The following is a 20,928-nucleotide window of genomic DNA, read 5'->3' as shown; positions in this document are numbered from 1 at the left end:
TGCAATTCACTACAACATGAAGGAACTGGAAGATGTTATGTTAGATGAAGCCAGCAGAAGGACCCAGGACTATCACTTCTATGTGGTATTTAGAATACCTAAATAAGGAGATGCAATGGCTTACAGAGGGGATACCTAGATCACCCTTGGTCTCAGAATATAGGGAGAAGGAAAGAAATTGAGTGTCTGGGGGTGAGGGGAGAGGGGCAGATGATAAGAAACAGGGCAAGGGCCAAAGAGATTCAGGTACATTGGTGGTATTAAGGAATGATAGATCTAAATATCCAAACCAGACTCAAAAACCCTGAAAAACTCAAACTTTAACAACCAAACTTAAAAAGGTGCCTGTTGAGATGGCCGGCTATAGGGGTGGAGAGGTGGCAGAGGGAACCTAGTAATGTTGGTGGCGGGATCGATGCTGGAACATTGAACATCTAACACCCGACTATGAATAACTTTGCAAATGATGGTCCTTAATAAAATAAAAAATATTTGAAAGAAAAATAAATAAATGAGGGGGCAGCATGATAGTCTAGCGGGTAGGTTGTTTGTCTTGCACGCAGCTGACCCGGGTTCGACCCCTGGCATCCCATATGGCACTGCCAGAGTAATTCCTGAGTGCAGAGCCAGGAGTAACCACTGAGAACCGCTGGGTGTTACCCAAAAGCAAAATAAATAAATAAATAAATAAATGTTAGGAAGTCAAGAGTCTGGCCGAGATCAGGCCTCGGGATGTCTCCGGTTGTCCTGGGCTCTGGGCCCTCTTGGGATCTGACTGTGGGATTTCAGCTCCTGGACAGAGGGATGCTGATATTCCTTAAACCATTGGAAAGGTTATCTTCTTCAACTTATCTCCTTCAACTCCATCCACAGTCTTCATTCTTCCCTGTGGTATCCCAGCTCATTTCACAATCTGAATTCCTGGCTGGACTCTTAGTATATTCCCTGATCCAGTAAATCCACTAGCTGGCTCTAGAGACGGGTCATATATCTCTCTCTGTCCCTGGGAGAGACAATACAATCACTTATTGAGAGGAAAATGTGGCTTCTTTTCCACTAAATATGTGATTCTCATGCAGTTTGAATGAGAAAGGAAAATCTCAGGTACCATGATACATAATGTATCATGGTACATTTTGAAACCATGATAGATTTTGTTACAAAATGCAACTTAAAACCACATGCTTAAAACATTAAAACTGTTGTAAATCATAATACTTCAATACAAAAATTCACAGTCTTATTTAATTAGGCAAAGTGTTTTTAAATTTCATGTGTAAAAATAATTTTATCTTTCTTTTTGATTTTTATGCATTTTATTTTTCATAAAGTAGTTCACAATAGTTCATTACAGAAAATATTCAAACACCCACCCCACCAGCAAGCATCTTCCCACCACAATAAGAGGGAAGTGTGTGAAGGCTGTTGCATTTCATTCTGGAGCCATTTAAGAATGTATATAAGAGAATACTAGCAGGCATGTTAAAACCAAATAAATGTGCGCTGCTTTAAGCACATCAGTGGGCTAGAGTATAAGTGATTGTGCAACCACACATGCAGCCACGAGCTCCAGGAAATACTGCGTCACTCTCTTCCGAGAGCTTTATTTTATAGTCTCTGGATCTTGCCCATTGCTGAGATCACATGGCTCTGGGGGCAGTTTGTGGGTGTGACTGTCAAGCTACCGGAAAACTGGGGAACTGGGTGGAGGTGGCCCAGCCCCAATCCGAGCAGGCTTGGAGATCTCAGCCACGGGGCCACATACGTGGGTTCCTCTGCTGGTTCCTTCATGGGTGAGGCTCGTCTGAGTGTGTGGAGAGTGGCCTTAAGCATGGCTGCAGCCAGGTTTTGGAGTTTTTCAGCTGCTGGGGCTCTACTTGGGGTGGGGAGGGAAACTCAACCTGCCCCCCCTCCGAGGTGCCCCAGTGAAGACAGCCTCATAAAAACAATTTTCAAAGAAGTTGCTGAAGATTTTTTAAATGGAAGACTAGAGAGAAGACAAACATTTAGAATTAAAAATTCAATTCATATATATGTGTGTGTGTATGTATAGTGTTTATATGTCTCTAAAACTTGTAATATTAATGAGGTACGTGAATGATGAAGAATATACATTATAAATGTAAGTAACAATATTGTACTTTAAGGGGAATCAGAAAGTAAAACATTTTTCAGTGAGTGGTCTACCAATTTCAGGTTAACTATTCTATTAAAAAATTAGATTCTAATGTCATATCACAATATTGGTTAGAATAAATGTTCAAAGTGGAAAATCAAACTACAAAATAGTAGAAGAAAATTAAAATGAATTTTTTTCAAACTAACTTTTTAAATGTCAAAACAACATCAGAAACCACAAACTGCCTTAATATTTGATGATGTAAAATTCAGAATTTTTAGATTGACAAAGCAAGCATTGTGGAAAAATACAAAAAGTTGAAAATGATACGAACAAAAATTATACCCAACCCCAAACTTCAGGCTCTAATTGCATAACAAAATAATCCAAAACAATAAAGGTTTAAAGATGCCCAGGAAGATAAGTGAGTTGACAGTACACTCAAGAGGAACTCAACTAACCAACGTGCATTTTGAAACCATGATAGACTTTGTTACAAAATGCAACTTAAAACAAAATGCCATTTCCCCCCTGATAAGCTGCAAAAAAAAAAAAAATTGAGGGGCTCAACCTGGTGCCTAGGGCATACTCCTGGCTCTGTGCTCAGGGAACCACCTGGGGATGGAATGCAGGACACGCACCCCAAGCACTGTCCTGTCTCTCCAACCTCACAAAAAAGGTTTCAATGGAAATTATCTCAGGTGAGGGAGAGTTAAATGGAACTGGTGCACTTACACACAAGTGAGTCAACAATTTGGCAGTCCAATCCAGGGACTTAAAGACTGGAATATTGCCACCCTGGCGAGGGGTAGGGCTGGAGGGGGTGGACTGGAGAGATAGAACAGTGGGTAGGGAGTTTGCCTTGCACGCAGCTGAGCCCGGTTCGATTCCTCTGTCCCTCTCGGAGAGCCCAGCAAGCTACCGAGAATATCCTGCTCGCACGGCAGAGCTCGGCAAGCTACCCGTGGCATATTCGATATGCCAAAAACAGTAACAAGTCTCACAATGGAGACGTTACTGGTGCCCGCTCAAGCAAATGGATGAATAACGGGATGACTGCTACAGTGTGACAGTGCTAAATTGACACCCTGGCAGCCTATTTAAGTCAGCCAATGAAACGGCTGGTTATATTTGCCTTGCGGTGACCTGTGGTCTGTATGTCATTTCTGGTTTGAAGACGCCTTTCCTGCTAGTTTTAAGCCTGATGAGAAGGGAGGTCTTCACAGCGACCTCAGCATCTAGTGCAGGGCTGCGTGGACAGCGGGATATAGTGGTAGCTAGTTTGGTCAATGTGTTGTGGTGGGTTTGCATTTCTTTGGGTTCCTGTGGGTGGTGAGTGAGATCAGCACTCCAGCCTCTGGAGAGCATTGGTGTCACTACTCTTGATTTTATAGTTCAAGTGGCAGCACTATTGCAATGTCATCATCCGAGACCGTTAACCCAGCCACCACACCACAACAGAGAAGACTCCACAGCAGCAGACCAGCAGACCAGCCCTTCTATTGGTCATGAATCCCTCCCTTCTATCTGATTGGTAACCGGCTTGGAACTCACCAACCAGGATGCAGATATCCAATGCAAATAATGATGTGTATGCAAATTAGGGACTAAACAGAGGTCTTGATTATCTGGCCTCTCCCTCCTCTTTCCCCCAGAACAAATGCCTCAGCCACAATAGAAAGGGGAAGAACTTGATTGTCCAACAATGAAAGAATGGTCAAGTCCTCTTTTAAATATACATACCCGAGACCATTACAATGATGAATCTGAATAGGATAGCAAAGTGTTCCATTTATGATGTCAATGAGGAAAAGAACGCAAATTTGATACACAGTGTGATTTTGACACATAAACATGCCAAAAAAAATCTTCATTTTAAACTGAGTAATTATTTTTTCATGACACACAAAGTAAAACATGCCCCCTCCCAAGAGAGTGAATAGGATATCCCACATATCACTGTCACCCAAAAATTAAGACATTGGCTGCAGGGAGGGGGGGGCGGGGGGGAGGGAAGGGGGGGAAATCTCCCCTCCACAGTTGAGCCATAAACCAGCCAAAAAACGCAACGCAAGCTTGTATTTTGTTTTGTCTTATTTTTATTTTAGGCACCATGGTTTACAATACTCTTAATGGTAGAGTTTCATGCATAAAACATTCCCCTTTGAATTCATGCAGCCCGCCTGGTCCTCAGCGCCTCACGCCGAGACTCTAACTCAAAGCAGTCTCAGGTTGGTGGTTTCTCCAGATGGCTGACGAAAGCAAACACAAATCTTCTCCAGGAGCACTCAGCCTCCGTGGGGCCAGCAGCAGAGCCAAGCCACCCAGCAGCGAGAGCAAGTGAAAAAAAAAAAAAAAAAGAATGGCATCCTCCCACTGATGAAACGGGCTAGCAATACCTGAATGGCCAACTCAGTGGTGAGAACGTCGATCAAAAATGCTCTTATCTAATGTATTTTCTTCAACCTAGCTTTCTTTCGTATCGGGAAAAGTCATTTCATCTAAGAATTATCTCAGAGTCATTCACAGCCCCCATTCCAAGAGCTAAATTTAGTGTGTTCCTTCCTTTTGTCATTTAAAATTCAGTAGATTCCGAGAAGGTAAATGTGATGGATGGCTGGGGAGAGAGCTTCTCCCAAACTGAACGCAATTTTGGCCTCTCTCCCACGTGAGCACGTTGAGGCAGCTACTGTGTGCAAAACATTAGGCTGATCCTAGTCCGAGGGAAGTGTTGTAGAGATAAAGGGGCCACTTCTCTTCCTTTCACTGCTGAGTTGTCAAACACTCACGGAGTCCAGCTCTGTCAGGGCGTGGGAAGATGAAGGTAGTTGGTGAGATGGAAATCCTACATTGACAGGCTTAGAAGAGGTACTCAGCGAGGGCTTGAGTATTTCCGCCTTCTAAAAAAAAAAAAAAAAAAGAATAAAAAAAGGAGCTGGAGCGATAGCACAGCGGGTAGGGCGTTTGCCTTGCACGCGGCCGACCCGGGTTCGATCCCCGGCATCCCATATGGTCCCCCAAGCACCGCCAGGAGTAATTCCTGAGTGCAAAGCCAGGAGTAACCCCTGAGAGCATCGCTGGGTGTGACCCAAAAAGCAAAAAAAAAAAAAAAAAAAGAGTATTTCCGCCATTTCCGCCTTCTGCTTACCTAACAAATGGATTGGGATAAAGACTATGAATTTCTCTCTCTCTCTCTCTCTCTCTCTCTCTCTCTCTCTCTCTCTCTCTCTCTCTCTCTCTGTCTCTCTGTCTCTCTGTCTCTCTGTCTGTCTCTCTCTGTGTGTGTGTGTGTGTGTGTGTGTGTGTGTGTGTGTGTGTGTTGAGAGACCTGGAAAAGGGAATTTCTTTAGGGGAGAAAGAGAAAGAACAGACCTAAATAAAGCTGATGGCTTGGGAAACTGAGGCTTTTCCATAAAACCATTTTCTAGTTAGGGGTAACATTTTGAGCACCCCAGTCCTGGGGGTGCGGGTGGGGGTAAATCTGGAGACCAAGTGGGCTCTGAGAGGGGCCGGGGATGACAGGAAGAACCATTAGAATAGCAAGACAGAATGAGGTGAGCAGAGAAGTTCAGAAATCTGCACAGCGCCTCCAAGCTCGGGAGCCCCCGCCCCCGCCTGTTCCCGCGAGGAGCCCGCGGCCGCGTGCGCCAGGAGGCACCCCGGGGGGTTCTCATAAAGATGCACCGCCCCGGAGTCGGGCGCGCACTGAGAACTCCGCCGTGACCCCCTTCCCACGGAAATCATCCGGGGCTGCTGGTCCCAGGCCAGTATCGGTGACATCCACGGCACCGGGGAATCCACAGCACCCTGAAGTGCAGGGGCGGGTCGCATTGTTTATAGAGTTACTCCAGCCGCTCCTCCTCCCCCGCCAAGGACACCTCCGAGCCGGGCGGGTGTCGGACTGAGTCACCGAGACGCCTGGGGCGCCCCCGACAGGAGCTTGCAGCTCCAGCTCCTCCAAAGGCCCATCAGGGCCGGGGGATGGGGGGGGGAGGGGGAGGGGAGGCGAGCCCAGAGGGGTCGGGTCCAAACCTGCGGGCCGCCAGCGCTTCCCGGGCCGGGCCCGCCGCAGCTCCGGCCGCACATCCGGGATTATGTAATGCACATCTGTCACGGGCGCGGGGACCGGCGGCTTCCACCCACGAGGCTGGCGCGCAAACATCCAGGGGTGGGGGGGTGGGGGGATGCCGTGAGCCCAGGGGAGTTGGGGGGGCGGGTCTCCGGCCCGAGGGCACCTGCCCGCGGCCCAGGTGGAGCGATCGGGGGCGGGCGCGCCCCCAGGGGGGGCGGCGAGGGGCGTCCCGGCGCGGGCCGGGCGGCCGGGGCGGAGGCGCGGCGGGCGCGGGGCAGGTGCGGGGCCCGGGGCGCGGCGGGGGCGGGGGCCGGCGGGCAGGGGAGTGCCCGCCCCTCGGCGCCCGCGGCTCCGCCTCGCTTCGCCATGGTGGAGCGGGGAGACGCGGCGCCGCTGCTGCGCTGGGCCGAGGGCCCCGCCGTGTCCCCGCCGCAGGCCCCGGAGCTGCAGGCTGCAGGCCGGGCTCCCGGGCGCGGCGCGGGGGGCGGCGGGCCGGCCGCCGGGACCCCCGGGGGGCGCGCGCCCCGCGAGCTGCCGCAGCCGGGGCGCCCCGAGCTGGGCGACGTGGAGGAGGACCAGGTGGTGGCCGTGTTCGTGGTCACCTTCGACCCCCGCTCGGGTGAGAGCCGCGGCGGGAGCCGGGGTGGGGTGGGGAGATGGGGGGGGGATCGGGAAGAGGGGCGTCCCACCGCCGCCGCCGCCGCCGGGGCCCCGCGGGGGAGGGGCTCGCTGCGCGCGCACCCGCACCCCCACACTCGCACCCCCCCTACGCCCCCGGCGCGGCCCCGAGGAGCGCGCGGGGTCCCCGCCAAGTCGGCGGCTTTGTTCGCGGCGCCCCGCGGCCCCCTCTGCCGCGTCCCACGGTCGCTCCGCGCCCCCCTCCACGCCCCCTCGGCCCGGGCCCCCTCGGCCGCGGGGCGCCCGCGCTGCTCCCGACCTCGGTTGGGACCCGGGGTGCCGCCGCGGGCACCTCGGCTTTTGTTTGCCGGGCTGGTGGGGCTGGAAGGTGGGTGTGTTTCTCTCGCCGAGGGGACGCACCCCCGCCCCGGGCGCCCCGTCCAGGCTCGCCGCCGCGCCCCCTCCCTCCCCATCCGCGCGCACCGCAACTTTCAAGCGCCTCGTTCACTTTCTCCGGCTGCGTGGGTTTGGGTAGCCGGGGCGCGGGCGCGAGGGCTGGGGCGCAGGGATGAGAGGGGGAATCCCCCCCACCCGAGCTAGTTTGTGGGGACCGGACCACCCGGGGCGGCCGAGGGAGTTGGAGTGAGGGAGGTTTCCTGGGGGTCGGGAGGGAAGGGACGGACGCTGTCTCGCAAAGCCTCAGGTGGCCCCGGAGGCGCCCGCACCCGGGGCGCGGCGCGCCGGCTGTGGGCGGGACGGGCGCGGGAGGGTCGGGCTCTGGAGCCAGGTGCGCTTCCGCCCCTGCCCCCACCGACGGGCTGGGCTGCGGACAGTCGCCCTGGGCTCGGGGCTACCCCTCTGGGCCCCTGGGGGTGAGGGTAGGCCGCTTTCGGAGGAACTTGGTAGTGCAGGGTGCTGGGGGAGGCCGGGGACCTCGGGATGGGGCTCAGATGGGGCAGAGGGTGGGCCAGTGGGCGAGTAACTGAACTTCCGGCGGGGATTCCAACCCAGCAAGACCCTCGAGGGCTAGTGAAGCCCTTTGCGGCTCCCCTAAGTCCTGTCCTAAGGCTTCCAAGCGCCCTGGCTGATAAAGCCACTTGCAGATATGAAACAGAAGCGCAGACTCCTGTCCATATGGCGCATGGTGGTATTTCGTATTCCTTTTTTTTTTTCAAATAAGTTCATGGTGTTTCTTTTTTGTTGTTTTTGTTTTGGGGGGCCCACACTCAGCTGTGCTCAAGGATTTCTCCAGGCAGGGTTTTCGGGGAGCTTATGGGGTGCCAGGGATCCGCCTCACGCAAGGCCAGCGGCCTGTCTGCTGTACTAGGGTTCCCACCGTTGGGCATGTGGTTTTTCTACCTTTATTACTAACATATAAATTAAAAAAAAAAAAAGAGGGTCCTCATGCTTTATACATTCCCTTTCACCTACCGGTAAATGGATGTGAGCAGAGCATTCACTCTGGGAAGTGTTTCTGAGAGGAGCTATCAGAACTGGAAGGGTAGCAGGGCCAGGTTTAGAAGCGAGAGCTGAAGCGGCACAGGGAGGGAAGGAGAAAAGAAAATCCTGCAGGAACCCCAGATCGAGTTGATAAACTTGAAAAGCGTGCCCACCTCCTGGCCCTTGGCATTCACAGCTGCTGGGAGAGAGAGAGAGAGAGAGAGAGAGAGGCTGTGTGTGTGTGTGTGTTAGTGTGAGTATGTGTGTGTGTGAGTGTGTGTGTGTGTGTGTGTGTGTGTGTGTGTGTGTGTGTGTGTGTGCAGTGCTGGTCAGATAAGAAGGGAAGGGAACTGATAAGTGAACTCTTCCGTGCAGTCATTTTTCTAGAATGGCCTTTGATGTCGTACTGATCAGGAGTCTGGGAATTCCATCGTTTATACCCAATGAACACACGAGTAAACAGGATCATTCTAGCCCATAAACTCCCCGTCTAGGCTTCCTGCTAGTAGGACACACTTCCTCGACTGCCGTCCTTCACTTCTGTTTGTTTGTGCCAGAGATGGACCGTGTCAGGCCCGCTGCTCGAGGCCAGGGAGTAGAGAAGTGGCCGAGAGGCAGCAGAGAGATCTGAACTGCGGCTCATGCTTGGTTGGCTTTGGAAGCTGTGGTTTGTTTCCTGCCCGTATACTTGTGTTTCTCTCTCTTCCTCTCTCATCTATCCCAGTTCTAGGTGACCCTTTGCATCCATTCCCCATGCTCTGATAGCACTCTTGAAAAAAATCAATATTCCAGGGGCACATCTAAAAATAGCAGGGTGAATGAATGAATGAGTGGAGAGGTGAGCACCGGCCCAGGGGTCTTCACCATCACCATCCATCACGGTGGTCTCCTGGTCTTCCTGAGCCTCTTCGCTCTGCTGCTGTGGCCTCCTTACTGGTGAGTCACAGTCGCCAAGACTTTAGCTGCCCCTTGTCCAGTGCTCTTCGCCCTTTTTATAGCTCCAGACCACGTGTCTTGCTGATGGTCCACAGACTGGCAGTTTGTGATCAAGGTGGGTCGTTTTCAGCCTTTCCACACCTGCAGACGGGCCCCTCTGCAGACCAGCCATTGGAGAACACTGCCTTAGTGCGAGTCACCGACAGTGGCAGGGTGACAGGTGGTAGAGCACAGGCCCGGTGGGGGAGGCCCTGAGTTCGATCCCTGGAACGGTGTGACTCCCGCGTACAGCTGGCTTGATGTCAGGTATGGACCCGATGGGGCCAGTCCCACTGGAGGTGGCCCTTATTTTTTTTTATAAAAAAAGATAATATGAGAGCTGGAGAGACACAGGGGTTAAGGCATTTGCCTCATACATGGCCAGCCCTGGTTTGATCCCTGGCACCAGACATGGTCCCCGAGCTCCGTCAGGAGTGATGCCCGAGCACAGTGAGGAGTGAGCCATGAGTACCCCTGGGTAAAAGCAGGAGACTGAAGACTGACTTTTTCAACCTCAGAAGGTATCACAGTAGTGATTCTGGGAGAAGGTATCTTTTTTAAAAATTTATTTAATTTGATTTATATTCAATCAAATATTGATTGATTTGATTGACCCTCAAGCACAGGACTGGGAGTAGTCTGCATCTCTTGGGTCATACCTGACGATGCTCAGGGGTTACTCCTGGCTCTGCACTCAGGATTTCCTCCTGGCAGTGCTCGGGGACCCTATGGGATGCTGAGGATTGAACCCAGGTCGGCCAAGTGCAAGGCAAATGCCCTCCCCGATGTACTGTTGCTCCCTCCCCGAGAAGGTCCCTTGACTGCCTCTCCATCCTTTAATCCCCCATGCTCCCCCCACCCCCACCCACCATCTGCCCTGCCTGCGCCCTTTTGCTGCCTGCCTGGGCTCCCCCTTTCTCCCAGTTCCCTTTCATTTTCTACCCGGGCCTTGGGGGTTTCAGCCATCTTTCTACAGAGCGGAGAAACCTGCCGGCAGGTGCCTGGATCCATGTGTGGGAGCGGGTGAGACATGGGGAAGGTGGAGGCGGACCCTGGGCTCTGGCTCATGTGGGAGGGGCTGAGCCTTGCTGTGTGGGGAGAGCCGCCGTGAGGGGGTGCGGGCACACCCGCATCTGCAGGGGTGTGCTTACTGGCTCTCACGCTGGGCTCGATGAGTGATTCTTTGGGCCCAAGGGGATAGTCAAGGGGATAGTTCAGGGGTTCGGGGCACTTACCTTCCCTCAGCCAGCCCTTGCTTTTTTTTGGGTCACATCCGGTGATGCTCAGGGGTCACTCCTGGCTCATGCACTCAGGAATTACTCCTGGTGGTGCTCAGGGGGCCATATGGGATGCTGGGATTCGAACCTGGGTCGGCTGTGTGCAAGGCAAATGCCCTACCCACTGTGCTATTGCTCCAGCCCCAGCACACCAGGAGCGACCCTCAAGCACAGGACTGGGAGTAGTCGCTGAGCAGGGCCGGGAGCTGGACCCCTCCCTGCCAAACTCTTTTACATACAAGTTTTGGAAAACTGGCTTGGGAATCTGTACGGGGAATCAGAGAACAGGGTAAAGCATAAAGAACATTATTTCTTATTTGTCTCATGGTTGAAAAATTGTGGGGTTGGATCTGAGAGGACAAAGGGCGTCAGGTTGGAGTGAGGTGGAGGCATCATGTATGTGTGCTCATACGCACACACACACACACACACACACACACCATGTCTGTCTCACTCACTCTCTCAGTCTGTGAACACACATCGTATTTCTCACACACTCATTTCCTCATTCTGTAACACACACACACACACACACACACACACACACCATGTCTGTCTCACTCATTCTCTCAGTCTGTCACACACACCCACCATGTCTCATTCATCCTCTCAGTCTGTCACACATACACATGTTTCACACACTCACTGTTGGTCTATGATACACACACTGTTGGTCTATGATACACATACCATGTTTCACACACTCACTGTTGGTCTATGATACACACACCGTGTCTCTTACTCTCTCAGTCTGTGACACACACACACCATGTCTGTCACACTCAGTGTAACACACCATGTCTCTCTCACACTCCCTCTCTCTATCTGCAACAAAACACCATCTCTTTCACACAGTCTCGGTCTGTGTCACACACACACACAGACACACACACACACACACATACACACACCATGTTTCTCTCACACTCTCCTTCTCCTAGTCTGTAACATGCACACCATGTCTTTCTCACACACTCACTCTCGGTCTATAAAACACACACCATGTCTCTCTCGCACACTCACTCTCCTCACTCTCGTTCTATAAAACACACACCATGTCTCTCTGTAACACACAAATACTGTGTCTCTCTCACACTCATTCTCTGTAATACACACACACACACACACACACACAAACACACTGTGCCTCTCTCACACTTACTCAGTCTGTGCCACACGCCACGTCTCCCTCACGCTCTGCTCAGTGTCTGTCTGGGAGCGGAGTCCCACCCAGGGTGCTGGCCATCTGGGCCCCAAGCTGCTGGTGGAAGCCACGCGAGTGGGTGCTGACTCGGCAGGCGGGAGAGAGGCCCGCAGCCCGGAGATAGAGGAGTCTTTTTCGTTGCCTCCACTTTGTTATTTTAGAACTTGGTCTTTCCTTCTTTCTATCTTTGCGTTTCTTGAAAAGTTGTTTTTCCTTGACGAAGGGAAAAAGTATTGTCACACTTGGAGGTCAGCCGGCTCCTCTGGTACCCCACCCCCAGTCTGTGGAGGTGCTAAGGCTCGGCCCGTGTGACAAGGAGGACGGAGGGAGGGCTGTGGCCTGGCCGTGTGTGGACACCTGTCACCCGGGTCACTGAACTGTTGTCTTTCTGGAGTTTACCTCCCCACGTGTTGCCCAGAGTTATTTGTGGGTGTAGGGGCTGGAGCAATAGCACAGCGGGTAGGGCATTTGCCTACCATGTTCGATTTACTCCACCCCTCTCGGAGAGCCCAGCAAGCTACCGAGAGTATCCCACCTGCATGGCAGAGCCTGGCAAGCTCCCCGTGGGTATTCGATATGCCCCAAACAGTAACAATAAGTCTCACAATGAGACGTTACTGGTGCATGCTCGAACAAATCAATGAGCAACGGGATGACAGTGACAGTGACAGGGGGTGGGGTTGGGAATCATCCATGCCTGTGCGTTATGGGGGTGGGGGGTGTCTGAGCCTGTGTCTGGTGGGCCTTAGGAGGTGCCTCCCCTTTTTCACCCGGGTTGGGGTCATTTCCTACTTCCTCTCCCCCACCTGAATCCCGCCTGTTGCATCTCAGCAGTGAGTTCACGTAGCCCGTCTCACCGCTCTCGTGTTGACGGCCGGAAAGCAGGATGACAGTCACACACACCTGTCACGGGACCGTCCACGTGTTCTCTGTAGCGTCCAAGCAACAGGGGAAACGGGCGTTTCCTCCGAAGCAGTGGCAGCATGGCGAGCTCAGAGGGTCCAGTTCCCACCGGACTCAAGCCAGTATCGGGGCGAGGAGGATGGGGAATCTGGAGCCTCCTTTCGAGATGCTCCGAGCAGCGCTGGGAAGGGCCAGCTCCGAGCACGTTCAGGGACCGGCCGCTTCTGCTAAGGACGATGGCCCCGGCTGCACCTGGCTCTGTCACTTCCAGTCGCTTTCCGCTTCACTTCATTCAGGTGGCGCTGGGAGCGTCTTCTCCGGGCAGGTGGGGGCCCGCCGGCTCGCAGGGAGGCGCCTGTTCGTGGCGCTGGCGGTGAATTCTGTTTCTCCCGTGGAGAGAGTCAGTGGGAGCGGGAGGCAGCGTCACCCGCTTCTGGGTGCCCACTGGGTGCCAGGAGTGGTGCCAGGGGTGCGTGGAGCTTGCCTGGAACCCGGCCAGCAGGCTTCGCTGCTGGGAGGAGAGAAACAGTCACGCGGAGATGTTCCGAGTCCTCCATATGTCACGGAGCCCGGAGCAAGGCTGCCCGCGGCCTCTGCCCCGCCCCGCCGGCCTGTGCAAAGCGATCCGGGCTCTGGGGTGCAGGAGGTGTTTTTCCACGGAAAATGAACGCGTTGGAATTCAGCCAGGGCTTGGCCCGGGGCTGACTTGGCGTCGCCAGGATTCGTTTCTTCTCCCTGTCTCGCATTATCTCTTACCGACTCCTCCTTTGCTTTTTTTTTTTTTTTTTTTGCTTTTTGGGTCATACCCAGCGGTGCTCAGGGGTTACTCCTGTCTCTGCACTCAGGAATTACTCCTGGCGGTACTTGGGGGACCCTATGGGATGCTGGGGATCGAACCCGGGTCGGCCGAGTGCAAGGCAAACGCCCTCCCCGCTGTGCTATCGCTCCGGCCCCTCCTCCTTTGCTTTGGGGACATGCTCTCTCAAAGGTGGTCTTGAGGGTCCTTTAACATAAGGCCCCTCCTACCCCCAAATCCAGTGATCTTTAAGGGGGTTTGCTTTTCTGCTTTTGGAATCTGGGGGTCCAGTGGCCCCCGAAGGAGGAGCGAGAATGTTGGTTCCAAGTAGGATTCTTGGGGCTGCTGCTCTGGTTCCTGGCACGGGCTCTGCCTTTGTCCTTCCCGACTTGCACGGGGAATGTGTCTACTGCCAGGAAGAAGGTGCTGGAATTCTGGACTGGGAGTCGTGCTGGCCATTGAGAAGAGGGGGGAACAGTGAGGAATATGATGTGAGTGCAGGTGGTCCCTCGAGCACTGCCAGAAATGATCCGGAATACAAAATAAGTTATTTGGCATCTGATGCCTTTGGGGCAGGCATGGGAGGTGGTGGGAAAATTTGAAGTAAGGCGGGTGGGAAGGTGTCATGGCGGTAGGATTGCTGTTGAAATATTGAGTGTCACCAATTACTGGGAACAACTTTACAAGAATAATTTTTTTTTTTAAAGAGGTGCTGGGGCTGGAGCAATAGCACAGCAGGTAGGGCGTTTGCCTTGCACACGGCCGACCCGGGTTCAATTCCCAGCATCCCATAGGGTCCCCTGAGCACCGCCAGGGGTAATTCCTGAGTGCAGAGCCAGGAGTAACCCCTGTGCATCGCTGGGTGTGACCCAAAAAGAAAATAAATAAATAAATAAATAAATGACTGAATGAATAAATAAATAAATAAGTAAATAAAGAGGTGATCCAGGACACAGTCCTGAGCACCCCTGGGTGTGACACCCCCCTCCCCCGCAACAATGCCAACCACAAACATGAGACTCTTGAGTTCAGGAGGCTGTGAGAGAGCTTGCCGTGGGGTGCGGGCTCTTAGGAAATGCCGTTCTCCAGAGGAAATTCTCACCCGGGAACACCCATTCGGAGGAGAGAGAGAGGAAGGAGGCAGAGCGGCCTGTTTCCCATCAGCGAGGGGTTGCTCAAGTTCACTGCTTTCTCTCAGCAGCTGGGGCAGTGACCACTCTCCCCGGAAACTGTGGGTTCTCGCCCCCCCTCCCCCCGCAGTGTTCTCGGGAGGCCGAACCCCTCGATTCTGGGGAGCGTGGCCGTTGCCCCTTGAATCATTCATGTCGCTGCTGCTAGCTGAGCCACAGCCAGGTGCGCGTGAACACGGTACGCCAGCGTGTCAGTCACTGAGTGAGCACTCAGCCCTGAGCACCCGTGAGAGCTTCTCAAGCCCCAGCCCAGGGGTGCCACACTCTGGCCGCCAGGATGGCCGCCCTTGGGAACAAGCCTGGGGCTTTTTCTCCGTCTCCAGCCAGGCCCTCTGACCTCTGCTGGGGAACAGGAGCACCAAGCCACTGAGTTCCTTAAACAGGGCGGGCTGTGTCCGTGCATTAGCCTGGCACCGTGCCGCCTCTGGCTTCCGCCAATATTTATTGAATGACTCGCACGGAGCAGCCCACAGTTGCCACATGGGTGCCTGGTGCGGTCACAAGGGCCTCCTCAGGGGCGGACTCTGCAGCCGGAGTTCTGGAAGGGCCTGGGGGGAGCTGTGCTGGGTAGCAGAGGTCTCTGGGGGAGGGGAGGAGGAAGGGGGAGGGAGGGGAGCACTGCCTTCTGATCTTGATTCACCCCTCTTTGCTTCTCTGGGGATGGTCTGCACGTGGCCAACGGATCCTTGCTAAGGTGGGATCTGACATGTGGAAAAGCAGAGACTTGGGGTGTCCAGACTACGGGAAGATCCCCTCAAGGGTTCTCTAACGTCTTGTCATGAAGATGATTTTTTTTTTATGCGCCTCTAGAAGTTTCCTCAGTGAACTGGCTTCCTGCTCTTGAGCGCAGTGTGGTGTTTCTGCGGGAGGATGACCTAAGCCGCCTTCATTTCCCTATTGCCTCAGCATGCCTCCGTGATCGCACGCTTTGCGAAGGCCTTTGTGCTTTCCTTATGGTTTCCCCCACCCCATCGCTGTTTTATTTCTGTTCTGTTCTCCCGTTGTATGTTGAAACTGTTTGGACCTCAGCAAAGTTGCAAGATTAGTACGGGGAAGTCCCCCAGGGTCCTTCTGTCACTCGGGCACTTAGGTTAGCGCTCACGGGTGTTCTCTCGTGGCTGTCAGCTCTGTGGTGATGCAGAATCTGCTGGGGAAACCGAGCAGTAAAAGTCTCAGGGCTTTGGGGGGGAATGAAGGGGGTGAGGGGTCCAGCCTTCCAAATGTTGCTAGTTTCCACATTTAAAAAAATCAGTAAAAATGACAGAAAAAGAATTTGAGGGTGTTTGGATCCCAGCAGTAGGTGCTCTGGGCTTCCTCCTGACCCTGCACGCGGGAGTCACTCCCGGCAGGGCACCAGAGGGGGCCAGGGATGGCCTTGTGCAAAGCAAGCGCCCACCCACTGTACTAGCTCCCTGGCCCGAGAAAATGGTTTTATGTCTGTTGAATGGTTAGGAAAACATCGCCACTCAGACCATGGCTTTTATCAGAGGAGACGGGGCACCTTTGGGTGGTATGGCCTCGGCTCCCTGGAAGGGGACCCGCTTGCTGAAATGAAGTGAGTGAGATGCTGGTACCCACTGACCCCGTGACCCGCCCCGCCGTGTGCACGGCCACAGGCAGGGGACGCTGTGGAGTAGGCTCCGTGCGGTACCTGGCAAGAGGGGGAAACCTAAGCACAGATGTGGAATTACCCAGATCGCCGGGTTCCCATTAGAGCGGTTATCCAAAAAACAAACAACAAATACAAAGTCAATGCTATCGCAGAACCCTGTGTAAACGGAATCTTTTCTCTTTCCCAAGCTGGTTGAACTGGCAAACATTTCATTTCTGAAGACCTCAGTGTAAATCTCCTAAGAATAAGGCCAGTCGCTCCCAAACCACATTAAATCTACTACTTTGAGGCTCATTAGCCGAGGGCAATGCATCTAGCGGCCTACTTAAATTAATAAATGGTGTCCTTCTTGGGTGTAACTGGCATTCAGCCGCATACTCATTTCAGGGGTGCGATGTAGTGATTCACTCTCGGCATTGCAGACTGATCCCCCCCAAGTTCACGTGACACTCTCCTGTTGCCGTGGGTGACACCTTTAGTGGCTGCTCTCTCAGCGTCCGTCAGGTACACAAATGTCGTCGTAGTGAGTCAAGGCCCGTGACACGCAGAACATCTATTACATTTTCATTTGACAAAGGCCAAATTCGGACCTTTAAATAAAAAATATTTTTAATTGGGGCTGGATGGGGCTGGAGTGATAGCACAGTGGGTAGGGCGTTTGCCTTGCACGCGGCCAACCCGGGTTCGAATCCCAGCATCCCATATGGTCCCCTGAGCACCGCCAGGGGTAATTCCTGAGTGCATGAGCCAGGAATGACCCCTGTGCATTGCCGGGTGTGACCCAAAAAGCAAAAAAAAAAAAAAAATTGGGGCTGGAGTGATAGCACAGCGGGTAGTGCGTCTGCCTTGCATGTGGCCGACCCGGGTTCGATTCCCAGCATCCCATATGGTCCCCCGAGCAACACCAGGTGTGATTTCTGAGTGTACAGCCAGGAGTAACCCCTGCACATCGCTGGGTGTGACCAAAAAAAGCAAAAAAAAAAAATTTAAATTTACTTTTGAGGGATGCTTCAAGTCTCTAGAAAAGCAGAGTGGGGACAGATGAGGCCCTGGGTTTGATCTCTAGCCAAAGAAAGAAGGAGAAGAATTAAGTTTAAGAAGCAAACTGACCAGAAAGGACCACGAGTCCCCACCTCTCGCTTCCCCGTAACTCCCCCGAGACGAACATCTTATATTAGTTTGGTGCATTTCTTACAATTTGGAGACCCATCTGTTTTGTTGTTTTCCTTTGTTTGGAGGGCCACACCTACTGCTGCTCAGGGCTTACTCCTGGATCTGTGCTCAGGGGTCACTCCTGGTGGGCTTGGGGGATCAGAGATGGTGAATCGATCCTGGTTCAGCTGTGTGCGAAAGCACTTGCCCTTGGCTGTCCTGCTGCTCCAGTCCCTGGTGGGCTGGTGTGACTATGGTGTTCGAAGTGCACAGTTTACATTGGGGTTCCTCCTTGTCCTTTCTGTGGGTTTGGAGGAATCCGCTGTGTAGACCAGGCTCATTGCCATGGGTTCCTAGTCACCTCCTACTGGGGCTTCTCCCGTGAGCACCCCTGCTCGGGCTCAGGGGTGCCTGTGTGGGGTGCCAAGGATCGTAGCCGGTTCTGTGCAAGGCAAGTGCCTCACGTCCAGCCCAGTACTCACCTTGCATGTGGCTGGCCCCCGGTCGATCCCCAGCACTGCGTATGGTCCTCCGCACTGCCGGGACTGGGCCCGATTACTGCTGGGTGACCCCCTCCTCCCCAAATGCCTCTAATTGTCCCAGCCCCTTAGGATGCTCCTAAAAATAGGTTTTGGGAGCGGGGCTGGGAGACTAGTTTGTATGCGGGTGCTCTGGGCTTAGTCCTCGGCCGTGGATGGGGACTCCTGAGTATTGAGTTAGGAGTAGCCCCCAACACTGCTGGATATGCCTCCCCACCTCTCCCCCCCAAAAAAGCCAAAAGCATTTATTGGCCGAATAATTTTGGAAATATGGAGCACTGAGAAAGTCACCTGCCGAGTCACAGTGAATGAAGGCCCTGGGCCCTGTTTTTGTTTAACCTGCGGGAATTTGGCCAAAGCTCACCTCCCGATTTTTAAATTTAATTTTTTTGTTGAAGCCCTCTAGAAATGCCACTTGAGGAATTCGTGAAGGCGCTTGGTGTTCAGCGATGCAAACAGCAGCCCGGGAATCCTGCTCCTATTCAACCACAGACACGGAACCACTAGACAGGGGGTGGAATTCGGGTTTTAGCAGGATCTTATCCCAGGTCGTCTGGGGAGCTGGTTAGCTAGCCTGGGCGCCCTCTACTTTTCACCCTAGAAATTTTATACAACTCCAGCTGTCTATCGGCATGGGAAAATAGGCATACACATCAAAGGCATGTTGCTAAGACAGCCCAAAGAAATAGATTCGAAAATGTTTTCCACATGGAGGGGGTTGCCATGCACAGTTTACAGAGGTTGGCATTTTTATTTTTATTGTTTTTGCTTTTTGGGTCACACCTGGCAATGCACAGGGGTTGCTCCTGGCTTTGCACTCAGGAATTACCCCTGGAGGTGCTCAGGGGATGCTGGGAATCGAACCCGGGTTGGCCATGTGCAAGGCAAACGCTCTACCCGCTGTGCTATCGCTCCAGCCCCAGGTTGGCATTTTTAAACCATGTAAGTTTACATCGGTCGTTGCCTGGGTTTGAAGTCCACTGAGCCCGCAGTTACGGAGAGAGCAGGGTGGAAGAAGGCGAGTAAGCTGGGAGTCGGGAGCGTGGACAGGAAGCTGGGACACTGAGATGGACTCCTGATAGCGCAGATGCTGCGTCCTTGCAGGAAACATATACCCGGGCCGGAGAGAGGGTACAGCGGGCAGGGCCCTTGCCTTGCACGCAGACAACCCAGGTTTGATCCTCGGTACCACATATGGTCCACTGGGCCCTGCCACGAGCGATCCCTGAGTGCAGAGCCAGGAGCAAGCCCTGAGCACTGATGGATATGTCCCCCGCCCCCAGATAAAAGGTGTAAATGTGTACCCAGGTTAGGAGTCAGGAGCCGAGAGGGGACCCCGAGGAAGGTGGGTCCTTGGCCGCTGCGTTGGGATGAGCACCCCACCCCTCGCTCTGGTGCGCGTGCAGGTCAGCCAGCACGTAGCTGCCTGAGGCTCCGGCACAGGCCTTCCCCCCCTAAAGCCCCACGCGAGGACCGTGTCCCCTCCGCTGGAAACACGCAGGGCCATTCTCCGAAGCACCGCTTGGCCGCGCCAGGTCCAGGCATGACAAAGGCGCCGCTGTCTCTGCCCTAGATGACAAGGGTGGGATTGTTCCTTGCGGTCCAGTTAGTAATGGCTTCGGGTTGGGAATCAGCTCAGTGCGCTTCAGCCGTGAGCCGGGTCGGAGAGGGAGGGAGCGGACGCACCAGCCGAGGCTCCCTGCCCCCCAACAGACGATGAACATGGCGAAAACGCAGATGCAAACCCAGAGCGAGGAGAAGACACAGGAAGGAACCCAGATGATGGGGTGGGGTGGGGTGGGGGTTAGTGTGCGCTCTGAAAGCCAGCCCCGCTGGTCGGGAGTGTTAGAAGGCGGGATTTTATTACTCTCATCATCAGCCATGTCCTTATCCTTTGCGTCTCTCTCTCTCTCTCTCTCTCTCTCTCTCTCTCTCTCTCTCTCTCTCTCTCTCTGTTCCTTCAGCATCTCAGAGCTGAGAGAGTTGAGGCAGGGTTGGAGGGAAGAAGATCATCCTTTCCCAGAGTCGGCGATGCCACCCCCGGGGTGGGGGGGTTCTCTGGAATGATCTAGGGGAGCTTTGGGTGCCAAGGGGGGGCATTTTCTGTTTATTAGGTTGAAGTGATGGATTTTGGAGTGGCGGAAGTGATTGCAGTGAGGGTGATTGTGCTAGGAGCATGTGACGACCCCGGGGATTGAACTCACAACCTCACGTGTGCTAGGCCGGGCTGGCCCCAGCCTTCTGGTTTTGACCCTTTTAACGTGCCTCCCCTCTCTCCCACAGGAAACATGGTGGAATGGTGCTTACCTCAAGATATTGACCTGGAAGGGGTCGAGTTCAAGTCTATGGCCAGTGGGTCCCATAAAATTCAGTCTGATTTCATGTGAGTACTTTGGGATGTTGGTCTTCCCTGTGCCATCCCTCCCCTGACAGCTGTCCCCCAGGTGTACCAGGCGACTCTCCGGAGTTGTGGGTAAACAACCCGAAAACTTGGGAGTTGTGTGTTTACATTTCTCCCTCCTTTCCAGTAAGAAAGTGTCTGGCTCGCCTTAGGTTCTCGATGGTTTCATGACCTGTAAATGTTCAGGCCTCGCACCCAGAGAGGTTCTCTCCCCTTCGCAGCCGTCACCGGGTCCCGGGACTGGCTCTAAAGCCCTTCAGTGATGCTAGAAACTCCCCAGGGGGGAGGAGCCAGTGGTAAGAAGGCCCGAGGCAGGAGGAGGTGCGCATCTCTCTGGGCTGAAACCTTAACGGAGAGCCGGGAGGAAGGGCTTAGGGACGTGGACGGCTCTGTCCGTCCGTCCGTCCTTGGCCGGGAAGTCAGGCAGGCTCCGCAGGGTTGAGGCTGGTCCAACGGGGCTGATGCAGCCCGAGGTGGGCTCCCGGCGAGCCCTTGGCTGGGATGCAGAGAAGAGCAGGATCTGCGTGTGGTCCGCGCCTCTGCTGCCAGAGACAGACCGAGTCTTGCTCTAGCTGGGCCCCCTTTGAGCCTCGATGGCCTCATCTGGAAGGTTCTGTGGCTTGGGCTGAG

General features: G+C 53.8%; 1 protein-coding gene across 1 annotated transcript in view; it reads left to right on the top strand.

The window, feature by feature from the left end:
- Positions 1–6,486: 6,486 nt before the first annotated feature.
- DENND11 (DENN domain containing 11) overlaps positions 6,487–20,928 on the top strand; it is a 35,148-nt gene continuing 20,706 nt past the window's right edge. The window contains exons 1-2 of the mRNA XM_055123940.1: positions 6,487–6,810; positions 20,181–20,280. Of these exons, the coding sequence (XP_054979915.1) occupies positions 6,558–6,810; positions 20,181–20,280 (353 nt within the window). The 5' untranslated portion in view covers positions 6,487–6,557. The remainder of the gene's footprint in view (positions 6,811–20,180; positions 20,281–20,928) is intronic.

This window comes from Sorex araneus, chromosome 1 (genome assembly GCF_027595985.1).
Source record: "Sorex araneus isolate mSorAra2 chromosome 1, mSorAra2.pri, whole genome shotgun sequence".
NCBI classification, from domain to species: domain Eukaryota; kingdom Metazoa; phylum Chordata; class Mammalia; order Eulipotyphla; family Soricidae; genus Sorex; species Sorex araneus.
This window is presented reverse-complemented; position numbering and strand designations above follow the sequence as displayed.